At 43.2% G+C, this 25,217-nt stretch overlaps 2 protein-coding genes across 3 annotated transcripts in view; one reads left to right on the top strand and one right to left on the bottom strand.

Annotated features, from left to right (window-relative positions):
• DNAJC16 (DnaJ heat shock protein family (Hsp40) member C16) overlaps positions 1-9,356 on the top strand; it is a 38,983-nt gene extending 29,627 nt beyond the window's left edge. The window contains exons 10-15 of one of the 2 annotated variants that reach the window (XM_027859798.1): positions 89-271; positions 1,312-1,388; positions 2,070-2,150; positions 2,243-2,338; positions 5,167-5,334; positions 5,841-9,356. In XM_027859798.1, the coding sequence (XP_027715599.1) occupies positions 89-271; positions 1,312-1,388; positions 2,070-2,150; positions 2,243-2,338; positions 5,167-5,334; positions 5,841-6,240 (1,005 nt within the window). In that variant the 3' untranslated portion in view covers positions 6,241-9,356. Of the gene's footprint in view, positions 1-88; positions 272-1,311; positions 1,389-2,069; positions 2,151-2,242; positions 2,339-5,163; positions 5,335-5,840 lie in introns of both variants that reach the window. The other variant, XM_027859797.1, reaches the window with a different exon arrangement.
• On the bottom strand, positions 8,962-20,229 carry AGMAT (agmatinase). Its single transcript, XM_027859799.1, has 7 exons — positions 19,796-20,229; positions 17,140-17,342; positions 15,406-15,454; positions 13,121-13,316; positions 11,578-11,757; positions 10,859-10,943; positions 8,962-10,122 (listed from the first exon to the last, which is right to left on the bottom strand). Exons 1-7 carry the CDS (start codon positions 20,194-20,196, stop codon positions 10,049-10,051), a joined length of 1,188 nt encoding a protein of 395 aa, XP_027715600.1. The 5' UTR covers positions 20,197-20,229; the 3' UTR covers positions 8,962-10,048.
• Positions 20,230-25,217: the final 4,988 nt, after the last annotated feature.

The raw sequence follows: 25,217 nt of genomic DNA, 5'->3' as shown, positions 1-25,217 counted from the left end.
CATAGCTGGTTTTTTCTGCACCTCCCCAAAGAAGCAGGTTGTTATCATCATAGCTAAGACTTCCTTTTTTCTTTTTGTTGTGGCTCAGGTCTCTATCTTAGAAAGGCGTAACACAGCCGGGAAGGTGGTATACAAAACTCTGGAAAATCCCTGGACTGGAAGCGAGAAGGATAAGTTCATCCTTCTGGGCTATCTGGATCAGCTACGGAGAGACCCCGCTCTTCTTTCCTCCGAGGCCATCTTACTTGATCTGGTGGATGAACTTGCTCCTGTAAGTATCGCTGGCCCATAATAGTTCACGTGAAATATCTCTTGGTGCTTTAGTGCTATGAAGATTTCCAAAATACTCTCCCTGCAGCAACCCTGTTAGGTAGCTAGTGTGAACATTATTATCCTCATTCCACCAATGGGGAAGCAGTGTCAGAGCTAGATTTTCAATAGTCTTCTCTACCCTACTGCTTCTCAGAATTCACAGAAGATTGGGCTTATGCTGTTTGCATGATCTTATAGCAGGGGTGAGTGAGAAGGTTAAGCAAGGGTGCCATGTTAGACAAGGAGACTGTTAATGCAGTAGGAGTTTGTTGACTGTTGGTGGCCACTGTGCTAAGGCAAAAGAACCTTTGCCTTCTTTCTGAGGTTAGAATATGGAAGAACAATGCTGTACTTGGCACTTGGGCTCCAATCTTTCAGAAATAATTTATTCATATACAGACATTGCTCAGAGAGAGGTCCAATCAGGCAGTTTCTCTTGCCCATTGGAATTCTCTTCCAAGCAGTTTCCACTTAGATTTTCTAGTAATCCTAAAACAAAAGACAAAATTCCATAGCAAAGTAAAATAAAAGTACCTATCATAAGTTTAGATTTTGCTGATTTTTTGTTTTGTTTTGTTTTGTTCACCATACAGAATAATAATAATGTTATAGTTGGTATACCCTTGGAGAAACAGCTTCCTTAAACCAATCATTTCCTCTTTAACCATTCCCCTTTCAGTCAGGTCAGAAGTGAGCAGAAAGATACTTCTTAATTGAATTAAATAGACATTTTCACTCTTAACTAACCTAGCAAACTGTTAGCCATAAATAACAAAGTCTTGTTTCAGAAAATCAAAATCCCTCCCAAGAGGAAATTGAGTCTTCTGTTCAAGGAATACTGATTAGGTCTTAAACTTAAGTGAGACTAAGGACTTCCAACTACAACACCATCCTCAATGTTATTCCATAATATCTGACACTAATGAGGCCTTAGCACTATGCTTCCATGGGAAGGAGCAGTATCACTGTCTGATTCCTTGTTCTTTCTTTTGAAATTAGGTGTTTTTCCTTCGATGGATATACTCCACTTCTGAGTACTTTTCAGACTTCTGGGACAGTGTACTTCACAACAATTGGTAGGAAAATTGTTTGTGTTGAATGGTTGTTTCTGTGTTAATACCAACATTGCTTTTCTTAGGAAGTAATTTCTGAGAAGGACTTGTTGACATGGACAAGTGAGAGAATACTCAGGAATTTTCAAGGGAGATCTCTTTCTCAATAGCCTAGGGTACATAGTTCTGTAAACAAATAGGCACCCAAATGTTTGTTGAATGACAAATTTCTATTCTTGAGTGATTATGGACAGATCATGCTATCAAAAGACCGGAAAGAAATACGCAAGGCCACTTCTATTTAGTCTAATCCCCAGCCTTCACAGAAGACTTTACTGAAGTTGCTGTAGCCACGGGTTTACAGAAAACCAGTCATGTTGCCCATTCATTAACCTTTTTCAGTATCTAAACACACCATCTTCATTGTAGGGAAGTTGTTCCTGATGTTTAACTTAATCCTTTATCTATTGCCTGTTTCCTTTCATAGGTTTATACTTAATAAATTCTGCATGTTGCCCCTGAGATCCAGAGTTCTTGTTATGGCTGCCTTCGAGTTAGAGTTTTTGAGGGCAAAATAAAGTTTACCTCTTTGGAGACAAAAGAGACAAATGCATTAGAAATGGAAAAAACCACTCCATGTTGCTTGTTGGAAAGGAAAAAACACTCAGTATAACCTGTTTTTCCCATCTGTTAATCTTGTTTCAGGCGAGAAATGATGCCCCTTCTGTCCCTGATCTTTTCCGCTCTCTTCATTCTTTTTGGAACAGTCATTGTTCAAGCTTTCAGGCAAGTACCCGAATGTTTACTGCCCCTGCCTTTGAAGTATTTCTACAGCCAATCTCCACTTAATTTGAAAGCCCTTTTCTTCATTTGTTCAGTGATTCCAGTGAGGATCAAGAGTCACGGCCTCCTGAGAAAGAAGTCAGTGAGAAGACTGAGAAGACCGAGACCTGCTTCAGCAAAGAGAACAGCAGGTAGCAGCGTAAAGAAAGTCATCTGTAGTCATGAGGTGCCATTGGCATGGCACCTTGAGACTAATGAAGCACTGGCCAGATGGCAGCTCTGAAAAACGTCCTGGATCTGTGGTTTGATTGGTGTAGGGACCTCCATAGCACCTGCATCTTCCTTTTTTTGGAACCGCTTTAAGCTAAACTGAAGCAGTGCAGTGTACATACAGACACATGATACCTGTATGTGTGTGTACATAAATGTGTGTGTGCGCGCGTGCGCACACATAAACTAGTATAACCTTTTTGAGGGGGCATTTTATTCAAATCCTCCAATTCATGGAAGTCATGCCTTACCTGAAAGGAATTGCATTCAAACCTGTTTTCATTAGTTTCTTTTAAACCAGTCTTACTGTGCTAATTTGTTTTTATCACCTACATTTCCCAGTTGTATCACACTTCCACTTCCAAAGAACCATCCCATAAAACAGAATAGCAGAGAAAGAAAAGCAGCACACCAAGCTCAAGTCTACATGATATAAAGAGATTTAGCCCAGTGACCCCTTGATTAGACCAAGAAGGGGCTTTCTCATAGCTATTCTCTGGGATCAAGCTTAGTGGTTATATTTTTGTAGTGTCTGGATTGTTTTCTGTTGTTTTTCATTTTGTCATATTGTTGTTGCCGTTGTGTAGGTTGTTTTCCTGGTTCTGTTTATTTCACTTTGCATCAGTTCATATAAGCCTTCCCATGCTTCTTTGTATTCATCATATTCATTTTTTTTTTACAACATAGTAACATTCCAATACATCCCTATTCTATGGCAAATTTAGCCATTCCTCAACCAGTGGGCATCCTACTTCATTTTCAGTTCTTTGGTACAACAGAAAATGTTGCTACAAATATTTTAGTATATATGGAGCCCCTTTTTAAAGGGGCTTCTTAACCTCCCTGGGGCTTATGCCTATCAGTGGGTTCTCTAGGTCGAAAAGTATGGATATTTTAGTCCCTTTATTTGCATAATTATCCAAGCTACTTTCCAAAATAGTTATACTGCTTCACTGCTCCACCAGCAGTGCACCAGTGTGCCTGTCTTCCCAGTGTTGCAGTTTCATGGTGTATCGTGGAGTCATCTCAAAAGAATTCACAGATTCAGACCATCTCCAAACCTAGTAAAGGCATTTGTTGAGAATTATGCATCTTAGAAAGCCAGCTGAGCTCCAAGAAGGAACTGGTGATTTCAGTAGGACAAGACAGGCAGTTTTATAGAGTATATGATGCTGATTACACAGTAGAAAATATGAATATTAAAAAGACAGGAGGGGTTTGTCAAGGGATTAGGTAATAGGGGAGGGGTCTCAGCCTCAGTGGAATTACACATGCGATTTCCCATAATGCACACAGAAAAACCAATTTGGAAGAGCATTAGTATATAATAATGATATTATAGTCAGCCTTTCTACATTATAAGTTTACTTTAGGTCATTTCTTCACTATTACTGTGCAGATGCCATCTTAGGAAAGCCCCTTCTATAGTTTGGTGGTCAGGTGTCCTGGTCAGCATCCTGGTGGTGCTACTTTCTGATTGCCTGGCTTTTATGGTCCTGTCTGAGACTAGATGGATGTGGTTGTATTTGAGTACGTGGACACACCTGCTGTTTTTGTGAAGAAAATGAGGAAGTTGAGATCATGGGGGTGTGGACAGCTTTATTAGGATTCCATCACCAGAACTCCTCCAATACTGACTATTCCCATCTTTTGTCATCTTTGTCAATTTGCTGGATAGGATGTAAAATCTGAATTGTTTTTATTTGCCTTTCTGTTATTAGTACTGATATGCAATGATCTTTTATGTGGTTATAATTTCCTACTATTCTTTTGAACTGTTCATATCCTATTACCACGTAGTCCCTTGGGGAATAGCTTTTAGTCTTATATCTTTCTGTTAGTTGCCTATAGGTTTCCCCCCCACAGTTGACTGTTTCCCTTGTTGCTATTCTCCTTGTTCTAGCTGCTTTAATTTTGTTTATACAAAAGCTTTTCAAATTCTTGTGATCAAAGTTAAATACTTTATTTCTTGTGGTCAGCTTTATCCCTCATTTAGATAAGAACTCACTTCCTACCTGTGGCTCTTTGGTCTCTTTTCTGGTTGTTTTTATGGTTTCACCTTCTGTAGTCGGGTCAGGCATCCATTTTGAGTTTATTGTGGTAGATGACACAGAAAAGTTGATCCAAACCTCATTTCTGCCCTGCTGCTTTCCAGTTTTCCCCATTGTTTCTTGTGAAATAGAGAATTCCTCCCCAGGTAATTTGTGTTTTTGGGTTTATCAAATACTCAGTTTGATTTTTCATGATTTTCTTTGCCCCATCTATTTTGCTGGTCTACTTTTCTGCTTTTTAAGTGATACCAAGTAATTTTGGTGAGTACTGCTTTGTTGTATAATTCGAAGTCTGGAAGTGCTTATTCCTCCTTCATTCCCACTTATTTCCACTGTTTATCTTGCTACTGTAGACCTTTCATACCATTAGTTTTTACTGGAACGCTTTGGCCTTACAGTGGTCTCCTTTACAATATGATAAGTCATCAGAGGGCTACTTTAGTACAGGTCCAGTGAGGCACTGTGTCTTTTGTTCCAGGGCCAACTTAGCTAAGTTCAGAGAGATTCAGACCAAAGGGTGAGGAATTTTGGGGGAAGTGCAACCCCAAAACCTACTAAGTTTTGGAATGTTTATGAGGTACATCAGTCATTATACAAGGGAGAACCCACCCTTGGCCTGTGAGATCTCTAAATCATTGAAGTATTAGCCATGGCCTTCACTTGCCCACCTTTCACTTTTCGATATTTCTCCACAGCAGAATTCCCAAGAAGGGTTTTGTGGAGGTGACTGAGCTTACAGACGTCACATACATGAGTAACCTAGTTCGACTGAGGCCAGGTCACATGAATGTCGTCCTTATTCTGTCTAACTCCACCAAGACCAGCCTGCTTCAGAAGTTTGCTTTTGAGGTGTACACATTCACTGGGTAAGCGTTGGGGTGTATAGCAAAAGGCAGGGAGAGATCTCTGAGCTCACATTGGAGCAAGGGTTAGTTTTGTTGGGCTTTCCCCCCTTTTGTGCCCTTTAACTTGGGAGGCCTTGGGTAATTCAAGCCAGACATGAATGCAGAGCCTGGATGTGGAGTGGAATGTGCAAGATGTAAAGAATCCCTCTCATGTGTACCCAGGACTCACGGGTACAATCAGACGTAGAAGAAAAGGTGTTTGCTTTCAGTCTTGGTCTTAGATTCTTTTGCTTTGATTGAAGCAAGAGACTGAAAAGATTCCAACTTTCTGGGCCCTTCAGTAGAAACTTTTCCCTTGGTTTCTTGTGCAAGTGGCCCAGGGAGAGGTTTGCGGTGTAGAGGGCCATCCTGGGTCGGGGCCCTCTGAGCCCCTCCTGCAGCCCATTCCCTGCCCCAGTGCCGAAGGCATCCATCCACAGGTGAGTCTGACTAGATTCTGGTTCATCTGGTTGCTGTTCTTTCCACAGGAGCAGCTGCCTTCACTTCTCCTTCCTGAGTCTTGATAAGCACCGAGAATGGCTGGAATATCTCTTAGAGTTTGCCCAGGATGCTGCTCCCATCCCAAACCAGTATGATAGGCATTTCTTGGAGCGTGACTACACTGGCTACGTCCTGGCTTTGAACGGACACAAGAAATACTTCTGCCTCTTCAAGCCCCAGAAAACAGTAGATGACGAGGAAACCATAGGTCCAAGTGGTGACCTTGACACTTCTCTCCATCTGGGCGAGACTCGAGGGAAACCTTTCTGTAATTCTGGATCCAAACCCATCAAAGGCAAACTAAGCAAGCTGTCCTTATGGATGGAACGCCTTTTGGAAGGCTCTTTACAAAGATTCTATATCCCATCGTGGCCTGAACTAGACTGAGAGGATTTTTTAAAAAGAGATTCAGCCCCTCCAGACTTTGTAAGAAGATAAGCAGGACTGTCCAAACCATCACATCAGACAGACAGTAGGTTTTAGATACTCTTCTAGGACAGTGGCTAGGAGAATCCTCCCTTTGGCTTGCTCTAACCTAAGAGTGAAATATACCACAAGTTGAATTCTCTGTACCAAAATGTTTGGGGTTTTTTCCTCATTTGGATGCCGCACTATTTAAAGCAGACATTCTCTCTTCCTCTCATGTCCTCACCACGTGTTCTTCCCATATTTTGTTCTGTCTCTTCCATGGAGAGACCCCATGACTCAGAGAAAACTGAGCCTTATGAAGCTCGTGGGCAGAGGCAGTCACCTCCCCCCCTTTCTCATCCCTCTCTGTCCTCTTCCCACTGTGCTCCTGCCTCAGTGCCTGCAATAATCCTGGGGCGAGGGTGGGAGGGGGTACCCTGGAAGTGGCCAGGAGTGTATTTGGGGGCATCCCCCTTTAGCAGACTGTGAGCTGTCTTTCCTGCACTGACAAGCTGAGCAGGGGCCCTGCATATGCATTCATTTTTTTTTCCAGGGGAAGGGAAGAGCAAAAGTGTCCGAGACTTTGCAGTTCCATGTTCTTGATGTCGTGGCCTAAAGAGTCCAGACAAGCCTCACCTGCTTAGCCCATAGCCCAGGCGAGGGGGACACCAAGGGAGCGCTGCGGCCACTCTGAGCCATTGCAATGTCTATTGTCTTCAGATGCCTTTTTGTCTCAGCCAGTTGTAGGGCACTCTCTTAACTAGGAGCCATAACCTCTGGTTGGGTTCTCAGATGTAGGGATAAGCTACCATGAGCCAGTAGATGCATAGAACCCAAGTCAAACACTTCTCCTTTGTCTCGAGTCAACCTGAAGGAATCTTTTCAACCCCCAGGGCACAGCTTTAGGACAACAGACATTTCTTTGTATCAAGGAACTTAAAATTTGCCAGTAATTGTTTTGAATTCTGTTGCCTGCACAGTGCTGTCAAATTGTGTCACCAGTGGAACCACTCTAGTTGTAGCAGCCCATTTAGATGATGCTTGGTTTCAGCCTCTGGCCCATTTTGACAGGTCATCTCAGCCATTTTCCATATTAACTTACCATCACCCTCAGCAACTTCAGGGTCAGACTGAAATTGCCAGCTGTTTCGGCTTGGTTGGCTCCAGATGGGACGGTGCCAACCTGTTAGAGCTGACCCCTTCTTTAAGGACAGAGCTACCAGGAGATAGTAAAGGCTGACTGCCTTCGAAAATGTCAGCATGACCTACTCATCTCTAAAACAGGAGGCAGAAACCAGAGACAGGGCTCATAGGAAAATGACGTGGGTTTTTTTAAATTATAATTGCTTTAGACTATATCATTTGACTGCAGAATAACCCAGAAGCAGTTACATTGTGAGTGCGTGCAGGGGTAAAGTGGTGAATGATTTAAACCAAGATTCTTCCAAAATTATCCATTGGGGGTGGGGGAGAACCCAGTGCCAGCCTTCCCTCTCCCCTTGATCCTCCAAGAAATGCTTGAGTAGCCTTGGCAGCCTTTGTCTTGGGACCCACCTGACAGAGCTAGAGCACTGGCACCAGCCAAGTCACCATTTGACTTTCTAGTCCAGCGATGCTCAGCCTTGTCCCTGGGCCCCATGTGATTAGGGTGAGAGGGGCTGCAGAAGAGAATGGACTCATGCATTTGCTTGGGCTTCCAGTGCAGCCGTGAGCTTTTCTTTTTAATTCCTGTTCGCATGGGCTTCCTCACCTTAGGTTCTGAAAACCAAAAACCTCTTCCTAAACTTGCTGCTTCTTTTTTTTGCACTTTGCCTTGTGTAGACAATGCAAACCAAGTGGCCAGATGTACTTTCAGCCCCGCTCCTACTAACACAAGGCCACTGAGTTTCGACTGGGGCCGCTGCTGGGGAAGGTGCTAGTCCTGACAGCTCCCCCAGAAGTCTTTTTTGGGGCAAGGGTTTTTGTCAAGTTAAAAGAAGATTTTAAATGAGGGACTTGGTAATTGATCTCTAAGATCCCTCCCAACTCTGACACTGTGTTCTAAGGTCTGTTAGAATGGTCCTACCATTCTGTGGATATGGGTTTGTGATTCCTTTTGTACAATATGGATTTTGCTTTTTTCTTTTCAAACTGAACCCCTCAATAATCTAAGCCTTTCCTCCAAAGATAGTCTCAACTGCTATTATTTGCTCTTATTTTGGAGGCACCTGCATAAAGGATGAATTATTTATTCAAACCAGCTTTCTAATTTAAAGTGAACTTTGAGGTATGACCAAGTTGATGAAGCCACTTACAGTTAGGTTCTTTCTTCCTGATTGGTAAAGGACTCTGTACGTAAGTGTGTTCACTGCTGAGAATAGATACATAAACGCATGACAACTGAGCCAAAACAAGTTTGTGAGAACATTGCTTCATTTCAAAAGGAAAACGCCTCTTTCCATTGTCCTCCCAGTCTTCAAAGCCGTGACCTTCAGCAGAGCAATAATAGCCTAAGCCCAGCCCCCCTGTCATTAAACACCCTCAAATGCTCTCCCCACCCCCAGCCCAGCACTGGGAGAGGTTACCCAGCAACAGCAGTGCTCGTCTCACCAATGCCGTCTGGACCCATCTACCACGACCACGCAGGTGTGCGGGGGCTCCCAGCCGAAAAGCAATAGGCTTGCGTGGGTAGGAATTAAGGATGGGGAACACACACAGAGATCCTGTTTTTATTTTATTTTATTTTTTAGTAAAAATTCTCAGAAACTGAAGCAAAGCATCTTTGCAACAAAGGGAAATTTAGCTGACAGCCAAACCCTGACGTTCCTGCTTGAGAGCAGTCTGACTGGGCTACAGTCAGCAGCATCCGACAGTTGTTGGGCAGGTGGGTGGGCAGGCTGTCAGTTCAATGCAAGTCTGGAGAGGGAGTGGTCATACCTGAGAGAGAGCTCTGAAAAGAAGGTGAATATTTTGCACTTTTGATACTCTTAGCAACAAATAACTTATTTAGCAAATTGTCTTTTTTTTATGTTTTTTGTATTGTGAACAGGCATTGATGTTATTTTTGTTTTAAGACTTACAGACTGGAAACTGAAATAAACTATTTTAATGTGTGACGATGGTGGGTCAGCTCTTGGATTGTAATGATGGCAGCCTAGATCACAATGGCTGTGATAGAGTGGCCGTGAGTGAGCACGAGGGCAGAATGGAGTGGGCATGACATTTTCCTGGCTCCACTGGCCATGATCACAGAGGTCAGATGTACCCCACTATGTGAGCTAGTTTTCATGGGTGACCCTTCCTTTCCTTGTAAGCCTGACGTTTCTCCAGGTCTTAAGTCCAAGATACAATTGCAAATTCCCAGTTTCCTAACTACCTAGTGCAAGTAGTTGTTGATAGAGTCATCTTTACTATATGTTCTGTGTCACTCCTTTCAGCACTGACATCCTAGGATACTATGGGTGATCAGAATTCCTGGTTAGTTCTCGGGAGGGTAGGCTTTTGTTTGGGGCATGGTTTTTTTGGCTGTTTAATTTCTATTTAATTGTAACTATGTCCTTGGAAAAGAATTAGCTTATATTGATGATCATTTTATTTTTCCATTTCTATAAGTCAGACAAGACACTTAGGACACATTTAGCAGAAAATCATTATTTGGTTTGGCAAAAACTTGTCCAGTGTACGTAATCCTCTGGGTGATTCAGCTAGGCCACTTGCCTATAGACTCTTCCTAAGACTTGTCTGCCCTGTGGCCAGTCCACCCTTGTAAGGAGATTTCCCTTTGAGAAGCGCCAAGGCCAGGAACAGCTTAGACAGTTTTCACTTTGGGGAGAACACACAGCATCTCGAACAGCAGATTGGCTGCCAGGAGAGCTGTGTTTCCTGAAAAGGAAGAAGGCCCACGAGAGTTTGCTAAGCAGCTTCCACCCAGAGGAGCTCCTCTCACAAAAGCTTGAGAATGAGAACGTGAACACATTCCCAAGAGGAGTTTTTCCCACTGTCCATCCCTCCTTTAGGACTTCCAACATGACATCCATCTTCCTGAGACTGGATTTAATCATTCTACTCCTTTGTTCAGCATCAGTACTTAAAAGTTCAGTTGGAATACCCTTTTTTTTAATCCAGAAAAAGAAATTTCCCAAGGAAAACTCGTCATAAGTGTCTTAGGTAATACCATCAATTCTTTCAGGTCAGCCAGGCCCTAAATCTATAGACCTTTCTGGCCTAAAATCAGTGGCTCAACATCTGTCATGAACATCTGCTGTTGAAGCAGCCTGTTCGGTAAAGCAGCACTACTCAAGTGTTTGCTTTTCAGTGAAATATTAAACCATAAATATAAAATATTAAAGCCGGTTGACACTCTGTCACAAAACTGCAGGCCTAGCTTTTTCTTCAACAGACAGGTGGGGAAGGCTAATAATATTTAACCCTCTCCCAGGGGTTTTGTTATGGGTAATTAGCTTGTGTTGGCAAGGAGCAGAATCAGAAGCTGCTTTGCCTCACTATTAGAAACGTTCCCTTCACTGAACGAAGGGAATTTCACATTTCCCTAGCGACTGACCAAATCAAACACTCCTCTGACCCGGCCATTACTTACAATTTTGTCCCCCGTACTCACCAGAAGGATCATATATAGGCGCGACTTCCACAAGATCGCAGCCCACTACGTTCAGGCCTTGACATCCACGGATAATCTCCAAGGCCTAAGCAAGGTGAATGGTCACGTTAGCAAGAAATGGGAATGTAACCCGTCAGCACAGTGACCTCCCAAGGTAAACCTCATGCTGTGATGTCTGAGGTCCCAATCTGCAGCTTCCTAACAGACCAACGGATGAAGCCAGACGTAGAAAAGTCCCAAATGAACCTTGGTCCCTGAACTCCCCACCCAGCGTTAGAGATCAAAGGATTCTGAACTGGAGGGGATGTCCCGGAAAATTCAGTCAGAGCCATTGTGAAGGTCAGGCACCTGAACTGTGCTGTGAAGGAGGCTAGAAAGGAAGGAGCATTCCAGACATCGGAAGCTCCTCTGTAAAGGCATGGAGGTGGCCGGGTTAGAACAGTGCACGAAGGGAACTGATGAGAAAGACTGGAAACACGGGAGCCATATTTGAGAGGGCTTTAAGTATGCTAGGCTCAGGATTTTGCGTTTTCTACTAGCAGCAGCCTCCTCGTTTTACAACTCAGTGAGCCCGGAGAGGTGGTTATTTGCCCAAGGTTGCATGTTACTGCAGCAAGTGAAAGAGCCATAAATTAGACCCAGGTCCCCACTCTTTGACTCGTAGCTGAGTGGGTCTGAAGCTGAGAATTCAGACACTTGTTCTTTCAGACCCTCCTTACTTGACTCGGTGTGAGGCCAGCAATCTCAGGAGTCCCTGTCCCTGGGGCATAGGCTGGATCCAAGGCATCGATATCAAAGCTGATATAAATAGGTTTGTCTCCCATCTGCTGCCTCACTTCCCCCATCAACGGAACTAGAGACTTCAGCCAGCAGTCTTCAGCCAGGACCACACGGAAGCCCTGCAGGATGTGAAGTTAAAGATCTCTAGAGAACAGAGAAGTTTCCCAAGCCAGAGAAGGGAAAACGACCTTCTCTGCTGCTGTTATGGAAGAGAGAGAGAGACAGTGGAGTTTTTCCTGCCCCCCTTCTGCTTTATCACCATTCTCTTCTGTCCCCACTCAAAAGTCAGTTACTATTGAAGACCAAGCGCCCCAAAGGCATCCAAACACCAGACAGGTAGCTGTTCATCTTCTGAATGGCTCTTTTGATTTGTTCCTCAAGCATTTATTAAATACTTGCTGTATGCCAAGCTCTGTGCTAGGTGCTGGGGACACAGACCAAAATGTGTGTACAGTATATGTGTATATACACACACATATGTATATACATATATGCACACACATATATATATGTGTGTATATGTACACATATATATGCCCTTAAGTAGCTTATATTCTACCAGATCAGGGGTTCTTAACCTTTTTGTGTGTCACGGGCTCCTGTGGCCACCTGGCAAAGCCAAGCACTACAGAGGTCCTTTGCCTCCCTTCTTAATTGAAGGAAATGAAATGCCAAGTTTCAGTTACATGGTGGTGAAAATAAAATCCTTTTTTCTCCATCTAAGCTAAACCTCCTCTAATCTATCCATAGTCCTCTTAAGCATCAATGGACCCCAGATCAAGAGTTCCTGAATGGATGGATACATTTGAACCGATTCTAGTCTGGACCTGTGAATTAATTGGTATAGAAAATTCCTTTTACCAGTGCCGATCGACATATGCTTTGCAACTTTTAGGGAATTAACCGGGGCCCCAAAAAGCTAAAAGGCTTGGCCCTGGTCCCACAGCCAGCATGTAGGAGGTGGCATGCGGAGGAATGGACTTGAACCCAGGGCTTCCTGTTTTCCAGGCTGTCTTTTGATAAATATAATTTAAGGTGGGAGAGAGCACCAATGCCAGGGATCAGCAAAGGGGCTTCCTGGAAGAGAGCACACGTGAGCTCAGCCTGGCAGAACGTGTTGAGACACTAATAAAGCTGTCATGGCCGGGTTACTGTCTTCTTGGACATAAGAAATGTTCTTTCTGTGTCTGGGGTCCCTGCATCCCCATCAGACACTGCTTAGCTCATTCCTGGGAGCAGCTGCCAATATTCTTGGTACCATTCCACTAACACCCGCCTCCCTTCTTACTTCCTCACCCCCAGAATGTGGTTTCTCATCCCACGGGCCAGCATCCTTGTCTTTGTCTCATGTAACACTTCTGGTAAAAACAGTCTGTCACCCCCAGCATTCCCAGCCTCGTGACTGAAGCAAGCCCTGACTGCCACCTTACATAAGCTTTAGGGAGAGAAGAGTAGAAGGACTCTTCTTGCCCAATCTATCACCTGGTCTCGATTGTATTTGTAGGGATTCAGGGTCATGGAAGGTCCCCGGATGCCTATCTGCACCACTCGTTTACAATCCAGGAGCCCTTCTTCTACACAGCGGCGAAAGGGGGTCCCGTGGTAGAGCTTCTCTCCCAAGGCTTTGTCAGCTGTATCTGTGTGGGCATCGACATGCAACAGCCCAACAGGACCATGCCTAGTGACAGCAGAGGAAGCAGAGGGGAGAGTCAGATGTCTCTGGAAGGCCAACTCAGCAACAAATATAGAAATGATAGGACTTGGTAGGATAGGATGATAGAAAATTTAGACAAGAACATAGTGCCTGCCCTCATGGACCTTATAGTCTAATAGGATAATATGACATACAGATACCTTTGATAAAATAAATGTGTGATAAACATATTCAAGTATGGTGAATGAAGCATCCTATGGGAGGGCTAAAGTAGAGAAAGATGGTTAAAGGGACTGGGTTCGGGTCCTAGGCTCAGCTACTTACTAGCTCTGTGATTCTGGGCAAGTCACTGAAGATCCCTCTCTGCCTCCGTTTCCTGTTCTATTAAATGAAGGGTTTGGACCAGCTGGTGTCAAACTCTAATAGAAACAGGGACCACTAAACTCTACGCTGGCCACATATTGGCTGAGTTTTAAAATGGAATGTTATCTATGGGTTACTGTGTTTTTATTTGCTTTGTGAAATATTTCCCAATTACCTTTTAATCTGGTTCAGGTCAAACTTGAGAGTACAATGGGCCCTGTGCTCACGTATGGACACCTCTGGATTAGACAACCTTTAAGGCACTTTCCATCTTTTAATTCTATGACTGACTGACTAACTAGGATGGGTCAGAGAAGGCTCCCAGGAGAAGGAGGCATTCTGAGTTGGGCTTAAAAGGATGTGTAGGAATTCAAGAGGGAGAGGCAATGGGTGAGCATGGCAGACATGAAGAATAACAAGAACAAAGAAGAGCCTACGCGCGCTCACCAGCACGTACACACACACCATAAATGCCCTTCTCCCTGGGAGTACATGGAAGGGGATAAGTCATATGATATGTGTCTAGAAAGAGAACATGGCAGCAGATTGTGGGAAGCCTTCAACACCAGGGCAGAAGAGTCTGAACCTCACTCAGGAGGAAGTAGGTAGTCCTATTCTCAAGATTTTCCACGCTTAAAGATTCCAGGATCATTTTGGTTTTCTTCAGCTGGCCTCTTGGTCCCAAACCTTAATCAGCAGGGATCAAATCACACAGTTGGGAGCAGCGGCAAGCTTGCGAAATGAGTCTGGAAAGAGGCAGCCAGGTGGTGTAGTGGATAGAGCACCGGCCCTGGAGTCAGGAGGACCTGAGTTCAAATCTGACCTCAGACACATAATACTTCCTAGCTGTATGACTCTGGGCAAGTCACTTAACCCCAATTGCCTCACTAAGAAAATAAAAAAGAAAAGAAATGAGTCTGGACATCTTGATTGCCACCTGGAATTTTTCTCTTTCTTAGGGCAGTATTGTAAGAGCTGTTTGGAAATGGATTTAGAGATGAAAGGGGACCCTTGAGATTATCTAATCTAATTCCCTTATTTTATAAAGGAGAAAATGGGAGGCCTCCCGAGGTTAAGTGACTTGTTGAAGGTCACACAGGTAGAACCCAGACTCCCTGGCCCCTAATCCATCTTTTCACCACACCATGCCACCCCCATGGTGGCCACAGACACACCACAGGACTACGCTTCATCAAATACAGACCGAACCCAAATGGTACCCTTGTTCTCTGCTCTCCATCAAGGCGACAATGAAGCATTTCCTTGCTCAACTTTTCCTGGGAGAGACCCTGTCTGCTGTCTGGGGACCTTCAGGGTAGGAAAGAGCCCCTGCCTCCAAACTCACCCTTATCTAAATGCTCAGTCTTTCCTTTGTCACTGAATGCTGAAACCAAACCAAATAAAATTCACTGTTACCTAGAGATTGAGTACTTCATTGGGGACGAGCTTTTGCAAAACCTGAAGGAAAGTTTAAAATGCTGAGCACGCTGGTCAGAACAAGATGGCAGCAGGCACCAGAGGGTGAATGTGCTCTGGAGACTCAAAGTTCTGACTTGTGCCTGGCAAATGACAAACGCTCATGGAGTCTTTCTTCATTCCTCCTAGACGCACACCACCAGCCCAGCCCTTTGGCTAGGCAACCTCCTAACACTCCCCCACCCCCAACCAATGACCTGAGCTCATAGGACCTCAGAGCCAACAGTACCCGGATTGTTAAAAGCTAATTTGTTTTAGATCTTCCAAAACTCACTTTTCCGCCAACACCTGCAGTATGGGGTAAGTGATTGTGTGATCTCCTCCTGTAATGAAAGAAAAGGAAAAAAAAATCACCCTCCTTTGGAATTACAGGGAGGAGTGATGGACTCTGCCTAGGACATAGATATAACAAGTTAAAATGCATCTCATTTGGAGCTCCTTTCCATTAAGATGAAAGAACTGAAGCCAGACCCGAAATAAGAGTGGGTTCCATGAGGGGGTGGCAAGGATTGAGTAAGGGGAATAGCCCCCATTTGAACACCTTTGAAGCACATTAGAGAAACTGAGGCACACACCAAACCATGCTCAAGAAAACTTTTAAAGGTGGCACTGTTACAAGTATTGGAGTTGTGTCCTCATTGCCTCAAGCCATCAGGATGGCTCATCTCTCTACCAATGAAGCTTAATGTGGACATTTTCATGGCACCTCAGGGCCCAAGTTGAAGTGATGAAGCTTGAGGGCATTTCCTAAGAAGGGGCACACACATGTAGCCTACTGGGGGGGGAAAGTTGTTGACTCAAAGTCTTCCCAGTCTGGGAGCATCTGCTGAGATAACCCCACTCCTCCCACTCCCACCCACCCGCTCAAGGTCATCTCCATGTCATCTTGAAGAGTCTGAAAAGGGCTTTTGTCTCCCCAGTCCAAAAAAAGAAAATGTTCTTGGACCTTCAGTAGCTCATAGTATATGGGGCAAATGTTATATTAAGCACCATTATATATATATATATATATATATCATATATATATTATGTAAGCACTATATATGCATTAAATGTCATATTAAGCACTTATGAATCCAACAGGGAGTTGAGAGGAAGGGGAGGTGAACAATAGATCAGGGAACTTTGTGCCAATCAGCCCTGGCTCTACAGGTTTGTAGTATCTGCCTCCTGAAGCCTTCACATTGCCCAGATCTGTCTGTGTGAAAGAACTTGACCAATCTGTGAGTTTCTTTTAATTTTGTCATCTTCCCCACAAGAAGTGCCCAGGTAGGACAACGAATGACGTTGCTCTTTCTTTCTTTCTCAATCTCAATTCTGATTGCTCCTGGGCTCCCCATCTTGGTGCCAGACTTAGTGTGAAAACTCAATCAGCTGCAGCCCAGGACTTCCCAACTCAAGTGATCCACCACCAAGTTAATCTCCGGCCCGACACTTAGCTGTGTGACTCTAGGCAAGTCCACCTAACCTCTGCCTGCCTCGGTTTCCTCAACAGTAAAATGGGGATCATAATAGCACTTAACTCCCAGGGTTGTTGGGAAGATAGAATGAGATAACTATTTTTAAAGGACTTAGCACAGTGCCTTAAACGTAGTAGGAGCTTAATAAATGCTTTTTTCCTTCCTTCCACCAGCTCCAAGGACTACACATGTGGGCCTTCACTATGTCTGCAAAATAAATGAAACAGTAATCTATGCTTGCCCTGAGCAAGCAGCTAGGTGCAAACCTATAATGAGAAAATTAACTAATGATACTAGCATTTACATAGCACTAAGCACTTTACAAATATGACCTCATTTGATCATTACAACAACTCTGGGAGGTAGATGCTATTATGATTCGCCTTTTACAGTTCAGGAAACTGAGGCAGGCAGAGGTGACACGACTCCAGGGTCACACAGCTAGTAGGTATCTGAGGCCAAATTTGAAGTCAGGGCATCCAGGGCTCTCTATCCACTGCACTACCTAGCTGCCTCATGATATAAAATAAACTGCCGTGGCCCCTTACCCAAGGTAAGAGGAATACAGCTGGCCGCTGCAATTCTCTGATAGGCTTCTCGAATGAGCCGGCAGCTGTCTGAGAGGTTGTACAGGTTGACATCCACATCACCAATGTCAGCCACCGAGATGGACTGGAAGGGGAGAGCGCCCGTGCTTGGGTTAACTGCCCTCAGCAACACAGATTCCTCCCGGATCCGTCGAGGACCAAACCTAGGAGATGAGAAGCATCACAATGAATCACCTGCCAAAGGGGATGAAAGGCCCTGCGTGGCCTTGTGCAAGGCGAAAAGCCTCTGGGAGCAGTCAGACAGCTGTTAACAGAAGCAGTTGGGAGGAGCCCTTCTCTCCAGACCTGCTTCTTCCAGGATAATAATAATTTCTATTATTAATAACAACAGCTAGCATTTACTATGTGCCAGACACTATGCTAAGCACTTTATAATCATTATCTCATTTGATCCTTGCAACAAACCCAAAAGGCAGGGGCTAATATTATCCCCAATTTATAGTTGAGGAAACAGGCAGGCAGAGGGTAAGTGACTTGCCCAAGGCCACACAGTTATTGTCTGAGGTCAAATTTGAACTCAGGACTACCTGACTCCAGGCCCAGTAAGTAGCCTGTTCACTGTGTCACCTAGATGCCCAATGAGCTATGTGTGCAAGACAAAAGAATTTTCTTTTAAATAGCAATTTAAGTATAGCTTGTTAGTTTTTCAGAAATAAGAATTTTTAGGAGAAACATAAAAGCAACTCCACCCCAAGAGCTTTGAGGGAGGCTAGGTGGCACAGCGGATAGAGTGCAAGGCCTGGAATGAGAAAGACTCATCTCTCTGAGTTCAAATCTGACCTCAGATACTTACTAGACGTATGACCCTGGGCAAGTCACTTCACCCTGTTTGCCTCATTTCCTCGTCTGTCAATTGAGCTGGAGAAGGAAATGGCAAAGTGCTCCAGTCTCTTTGCCAAGAAAACCCCAGATGGGGTCAAGAAGAGTCAGACATGACAGAAATGACTGAACAACAACAAAAAAGAGCTTCATCAATTTTTTTCCTCCAAAAGTACAAGGCACAAACAAGCCTAAAACCGGTCATTGGTCTGTTTTGATAAAGTCAAAGAGAATTCTGGTATTTAACAGACTGCACTCTCGGTTCACCTCCCCCCTGCCTCCTGGTTAGCAGCCCCCCAGCTCATCCCTCTCGGCACCTCTCCGCACATTCATGGAAGAGGCTGTGCTATGGTGGAGGCCACAGGCCCAGCCGAGTCAGGGGTTCAGGCTGTGCTATGAGCACTAGCTTTGGTACATCAGGTTCCCAGGATCCCGCCCTCCCTCCACCAGTGCAGACGGCAGCCCCCGTGACTTCCAGGACGGAATTTGGTAGCTCTTTGCTGCTGTTCAGTCATTTCAGTCACGTCCGACTCTCCATGACCCCACTTGGGGTTTGCTTGGCAAAGAGACTGCAGCGCTTTGCCATTTCCTTCTCCGGCTCATTTTACAGATGAGGAAACTGAAGCAAGCAGGGTGAAGTGACTTGCCCAGAGTCACACGGCTAGTAAGTATCTGAGGCTGGATTTGAATTCATGAAGATGCGTCTTCCTGACTCCAGGCCCAGCGCTCTATCTGCTCCCCCTTGGTAGCTCTAGCCACCAAAAAAAATCACCCTGCAATCTACCTGCTGACAAGGTTCAGCAAACCCAGCTGGTTTAGTCCTCCAGAAACAGACATTTTGTCAGTCGGTCACAAGAGCCCATGTTCCAAGCCTGTGTAAACTGGCGGGACCTGCTACACTGGCACTCTGCGGGCACAGCCTCTGATAACCCAGAGATGCCTCTACATCCATAATAACTAATTAGCAAACCCACTCTCCATTAAAGTCCTGATTCAGATGAAGTGTGCTGTGGAGAGGGGGGCCAGACCTAGAGTCAAGAAGACCTTGTTCGAATCCAATTCAAACACCAACTTCATGTAACTCTGGGCAAGGCACTTAACCCTTCTATGCCTCAGTTTCCTCATCTGAAAAATGGAGAGGCTAACAGCACCCACCTCCCAGAGCTGTTGTGAGGATCAAATGAGTTAACAAATGTTTAATGCCTTGCAAACCTTAAAATACTATATAAATAAGAGCTAGCATTTAGATAAGTTTACAAAGTGCTATCTGTTAATTCATTTGGTCCTCATAACAACCCTGGGAGTAGGTGCTGTTATCATCCCCATTTTACAGAGGAGGAAACTGAACCCAGAGAGGTTAAGTGACTTGCCTCAGGCCATACAACTACTCAGTATCTTAGGTCAGATTTAAACCCAGGTCCTCCTGACTCCGTGTCTCCCTCCACTGTCCCACAGAGTGCAATAGTCAATTAATAGTTTTCCTCTCTTCATTCACTAATTCATAGCAACCCTACAATAGTGTACTATTACTGCCTATTTTACAGATGAGAAAACTAAGCCTTGGAAAGACGAAAGGCCTTGCCCAAAGTCTCACAACTAAAAAAGTATGAAGGCTGGAATACAAGCCAGGACTCCAAACTTCACGTCTGGGGGGCACTGGGCGCTCTGTTGCCGAGAGACAGAGAGAGAGAGAGAGAGAGAGAGAGAGAAAGAGACAGAGACAGAGACAGAGAGAGACAGAGAGAGAGAGAGAGAGAGAGAGAGAGAGAGAACTTACCTTGTCCCAGGTCGGTTGGAAGTGCCAATATCTAGAGGAACTCCCACAAATGCAGCATCCAGCCCTTCAGGGGAGCTCTGCAAGGGCAATCTCATCATGGTGCAGACACCCACTGACCGGGCTACAAACTCAGAGCTGGGAGGCGAGTTATATGTGGCACCTGAGGCCCATCGGCTTGGGATATCTGACCGCTGGAGGTGGTTCTTGAAAAGCCTGGGAGCAGAGCCAGCTAGGCAGCCAGAGTGGGCCCACCAGATGGGAAAGGTCCTGGTCAAAGGCCCTTGACAGGCCCCTGACTTTCGTAACACACTGAGTCCCGAGGAGGCCCTCATATGGACGCCATCCTTCCACAAACTGGCTTGGAGAAGTCTTCGGCCATGGCAGGAAAAGAACTGCTCCATGCTGCCCTAGGGTTGGTGAAATCCCTCCTGGTCTTTGGCTTTCCTCTAGAGCAACCAAGTCGATTGATCAGTAACTTAGTTCTGGCTCAAAGGGCAAAGGCACAGAGAATATCTTCTGGGGCAACATTAGTTAAAAGGCAGTGGGGGAGGGGATTCCAAGGCCAGCAGAAAGGCTCATTCATTCCACCTCTCCCACCCCAGCTCCTTTAGAAGCAAAGCTAGGCCTGAGAATGAAGAACATTGTGGCAAGTTCCTCTGGCCCCTGTCCAGTATGGAGATAATGACAACAACTCAAATTTCTCCAGCACACATGTTCTTAACCTACAGATAGATTCACAGGGAGGTGTGTGAACCAGCATGGGAAGAAGTTCCACCTTGATTTAGTATTTTCTTTAGTTATGAGTTATTTTTTATTTTAGTTATTGTTTTTTAAATTATCCTGAGAAAGGCTGGCACAGTGGATAGAGCTCCAGGCCTGAAGTCAGGAAGACCTGAGTTCAAATCTAGCCCCAGACACTTACAAGCTGTGTGACCCTAGGCAAGTCATTTCACCCTATTTGCCTCAGTTTCTTCATCTGTAAAATGAGCTGGAGAAGGAAAGGACAAACTACCTAAGTATCTTTGTCAAGAAAACCCCAAATGAGGTCATGAAGGAACAGGCATGACTGAAATGACTGAGCAACAAGAAAGGGTCCCTAGGCTTCACCTGACTGCCAAAGGTGTCCAGAAGGAAAGGGAGGGAAAGAGGGAACAAGGATTTATATAGCACACATTATATGCTAGGCACTGTGCTAAGTACTTTACAAATATTATCTCATGTAATCCTTACAACCACCCTGATAGGCAGGTGCTGTTATTATCCCCATTTTACAGATGAGGAAACTGAAGCAGGGAGAGGTGAAGTGACTTGCCCAGGATCACATAGCTAGTAAATGTCTGAGGCCAGATTTGAACTCAGGCCTTCTGGACTCTAGGGCCCAGCAGCTATATCCACCTGGATGCCTCATCCAAAAAAGAAAAAAGAAAGAAAGAAGGAAAAGAAAAGAAAAAAAAAAAGGAAAAGAAAAGAAAAAAGTTAAGAACATGGCACACCCAAAAAGATTAAACTACCCCTACTCTAATCACTTTAAGGTCTGCAAAAATGTTTTTCTCATTAACTGTCCAATAAGACAGATGGTTCAAGTGTTAATATCTCTATTTTACAGAAAAGTAAACTGAGGCTCTGAGAAGTTGTGATACGATAATGTTCACACAACTCATAAATATTTGAGACAGGAGTCAAAGACCTGACACCAGAGCTAGCACTCTATCCACTGCACCAACAATGAGAAAACATACCAAAATACGTGGGATGAAGCCAAAGCAGTATTTAGGGAGAAATTTATATCTCTAAATGCTTACATCATCAAAAAAGAGAGTAGATCAATACACTGGGAATGCAACTAAAAAAAAACTAGAAAGAGAACAAATTAAAAATTCCCAATTAGACACCAAAACAGAAATCCTGAAAATCAAAGGAGAGAGTAACAAAATTGAAAATAAAAGGGAAAGGCCCACGGTGCTTAAGGTACAACAAAAAACAATCGTGATGAATCTTATTTTGTGTAATTTCCATTGACCAAAAAAATCCCCATTTTCCACTTTTAACCATTTGACAGTGCCAAAGACAGGTAGAACATTTCTTTTCTGGGTTTTCAGCACCTTTGAATCCTGATGAAATGGAGGCTGCACCTTCAGCTAAAAGTTTGATCTTTGCCAAGAAAACCCCAAACGGGGTCACGGAGAGCCGGACGTGAGCGAACAACAAGGCTCACAGAACTTGCTCGCTATGAGAACAGGTTTTACATCTACTCTTCTCTGAAGCTCTGCTTCTCCTTCCAGGCTGCTCTACATACCTGCTACTCACATAGCTATTCAATCTGAAGTTCTTTCTTGGGTTCCTGCTATACGCTCAACTGTGTGTTCTGCACTGTGGGACACTCTTTGTGTCTTCATTTTCCATGGAGAACATGTTGCAGTTGTCCAGATTGCTGTGCCATCTTGGGGAAGACCCTTTTCCTTCTACAATCTTGACCATTCTCCTGTCTGAGGTAGAAGGTTAAACTGAATTAGGTCCCTTCTAGCTCCACAATTCTTTCTAATCAGAGTTTATTATTGGTGAACTTTAGCACCCTGTTATATATGATAAAGTCTACTGTTATTTGGCTTTCTTTTAGAAAATCCTTCCATGCAGATAAAGGCCATAACCTCTTCAGATCAGCTGTTGTTAGTATCCCGCTTAAAGAATGCATTTCCTTCCTGGCTATCCTTGGGTTCAAGTTTTAGCTCAATACCTTTCTACTTGATTTAGGTAAATCATTGAATTTCTCTGGGCCTTTGAACTTTGCCAGCATGACTCGGCTGCCCTCTTACCCTGGACTTTCCCTCAGTCCTGTGGCCTTCTTGGCCTATAATATCCCTCTGCTATGCTGTACCCACCCTCTATCAGAAAGTCCTTTCAAGGCTTCTATTATGGTGAAGGGCCAAGTGTGGCCATGCTTCTTTCCCCTCCCAGCTGTGTTCCTAACTCTAAGAAATTTGCCCTCATAATCCTGCACCAGGTATCCCTTATTCCTCCCCACCCTCTCTAGCTCCCTTGTATATGTGGTCTTCCCCCACTAGAAAGTAAGTTCTTTGGGAGTCTTCCTCAAGTGGAAGGTGCCCCCTTAAGCTGGGGTCTCCCTTAAGGAGCCTATTTGGTGTGTTGTGCTTGGTGTGCTGTGTTGTGTCATCCCCAATAAATGCCTGTACTTGAAAAAAAAAGAACATAAGCTCCTTGAGGGCAGGTACTATCTTTCATTTTGCTTGAATTTATATCCCTAATGCTAAGTACAGGGCCTGGTTCCTAGTCAGCCCTTAATAAATGTATCATCTACCTACTTAAATAAATGATAAAAACTTTGAACTAATAAATAAAACTAGGAGCTGATTTTATGGGAAAAAACAAAATAGATAAATCATTGGTCAATTTGATTTTTAAAAAAGAAGAAAACCAAATTACCTGTATCAAAAATGAAAAGGGTGAATATATCACCAATGAAAATGAAATCAAAGCAACTATTAAGAACTATTTAGCCCAATTACATGCTAATAAAACTGACAATCTAAGTAAAATGGATAAATATTTATACAAATATAAATTGCCCAGATTAACAAAAGAAGAAATGGAATACTTAACTGAATCTTAATAAAAGAAAGCGAACAAGCCATAAATGAGCTCCCTAAGAAAAATTCCCTAGGACCAGATGAATTTACAAGTGAATTCTACCAAACATTTAAGGAACAATTAATTCCAATACTATGTAAACTATGTGAAAAAAAGGTAAAAAAGGAGTCCTACCAAATTCCTTTTATGACACAAACATAGTTTTGATACCTAAAGCAGGGAGAATAAAAGCACAGAAAGAAAACTATAGACCAATTTCCCTAATGTTGCTTCAAAAATTTTAAATAAAATACTAGCAAGGAGACTATACTATATCACAAAGATCATACACTATGACCAGGTGAGATTTATATCAGGAATGCAGGGCTGGTTCCATATTAGGAAAACTCTGAGTATAAATGACCACATCAATAACAAAACCAACAGAAATCATATTATTAGATCAATAAGGCAGAAAAAGCTTTTGACAAAATACAACACCCATTTCTATTAAAAAACATTAGAAAGTATAAGAATAAATGAGTCTTTCATAAAATGGTAGGTAGTATCTATGTAAAACCAAGAGCAAGCATTATCTGTAATGGGGATAAAGTAGAAGCCTTCCCAATAAGCTCAGGGGTGAAGCAAGGATGTCCATTATTACCACTATTATTCAATATTGTACTAGAAATGCTAGCTATAGCAATAAAACAAGAAAAAGAAATTGAAGGAATAAAAAGAGACAACGAGAAAACAAAACAATCACTCTTTGCAGATGATATGATGGTATACTTACAGAATCCTAGAGAATTAATTAAAAAAACTAGCTGAAACAATGAATAAGTTTAGCAAAATTACAGGATATAAAATAAACCCATATAAGTCACCAATATTTCTATATATTACCAATAAAACCCAGGAGAAAAAGATAGAAAGAGAAATTACATTTAAAATAATTGTAGAAAATATAAAATACTTGGGAGTCTACCTGCGAAACAAACCCAGGAACTATATGAATACAATTACTAAACACTTTTCACACAAATATAAATCTAAACAATTGGAGAAATATTAATTGCTCATGGATGGCCTGAGCCAAGATAATGAAAATGACATTTCTACCTAAGTTAATTTACTTATTCAGTACCATACTAAACTACCAAAGAATCATTTTATACAGAAAGGAAAAAATAAGAACAAAATTTATCTGGAGGAGCAAAAGATCAAGAATGTCAAGGGAATTAATGAAAAAAAAAAGAGTGTGAAAGAAGATGGGCCTAGCAGTTTCAGATCTCAAACTATAATACAAAACGGTAATTATCAGAACAATCTGGTACTGAATAAGAAAAAGAGTGTCTAACTGGCCAATGGAACAGATTAGATATGCAGTACACAGTAGTTAATGATCATAGTAACCTAGTGTTATAGAAACCCAAAGATCCGAGCTTTTGGAGCAAGAACTCACTATTTGACAAAATTGCTGGGAAAACAAGAAGGCAATCTGGCAGAAACTAGGCCTAGATCAACATTTCACACCATATTCCAAGACATAAAGGTTGATATAAGCAAATTAGGGGGAGCATGAAAAAATTTATCTGTCAGATTTATCAGATTTATCATGTCAGATCCATAGATAAGGAAAGAGTTTATGAGCAAACAAGAGATAGAGAGGATCACAGGAAGTAAAATAGATAATTTTGATTAAAAGTTTTTGCACAAACAAAGCCAATGCATCCAAAATTAGACAGAAAATAGGAAACTGGAAAAAAAAATTTACAAGTTTTTCCGATAAAGACCTCATTTTTCATAAGCCAAATTTATAAAAATAAGTCATTTC

Source organism: Vombatus ursinus, unplaced genomic scaffold (assembly GCF_900497805.2).
Source record: "Vombatus ursinus unplaced genomic scaffold, bare-nosed wombat genome assembly UNPS02014172.1, whole genome shotgun sequence".
In the NCBI taxonomy this organism is placed as follows: Eukaryota; Metazoa; Chordata; class Mammalia; order Diprotodontia; family Vombatidae; genus Vombatus; species Vombatus ursinus.
This window is presented reverse-complemented; position numbering and strand designations above follow the sequence as displayed.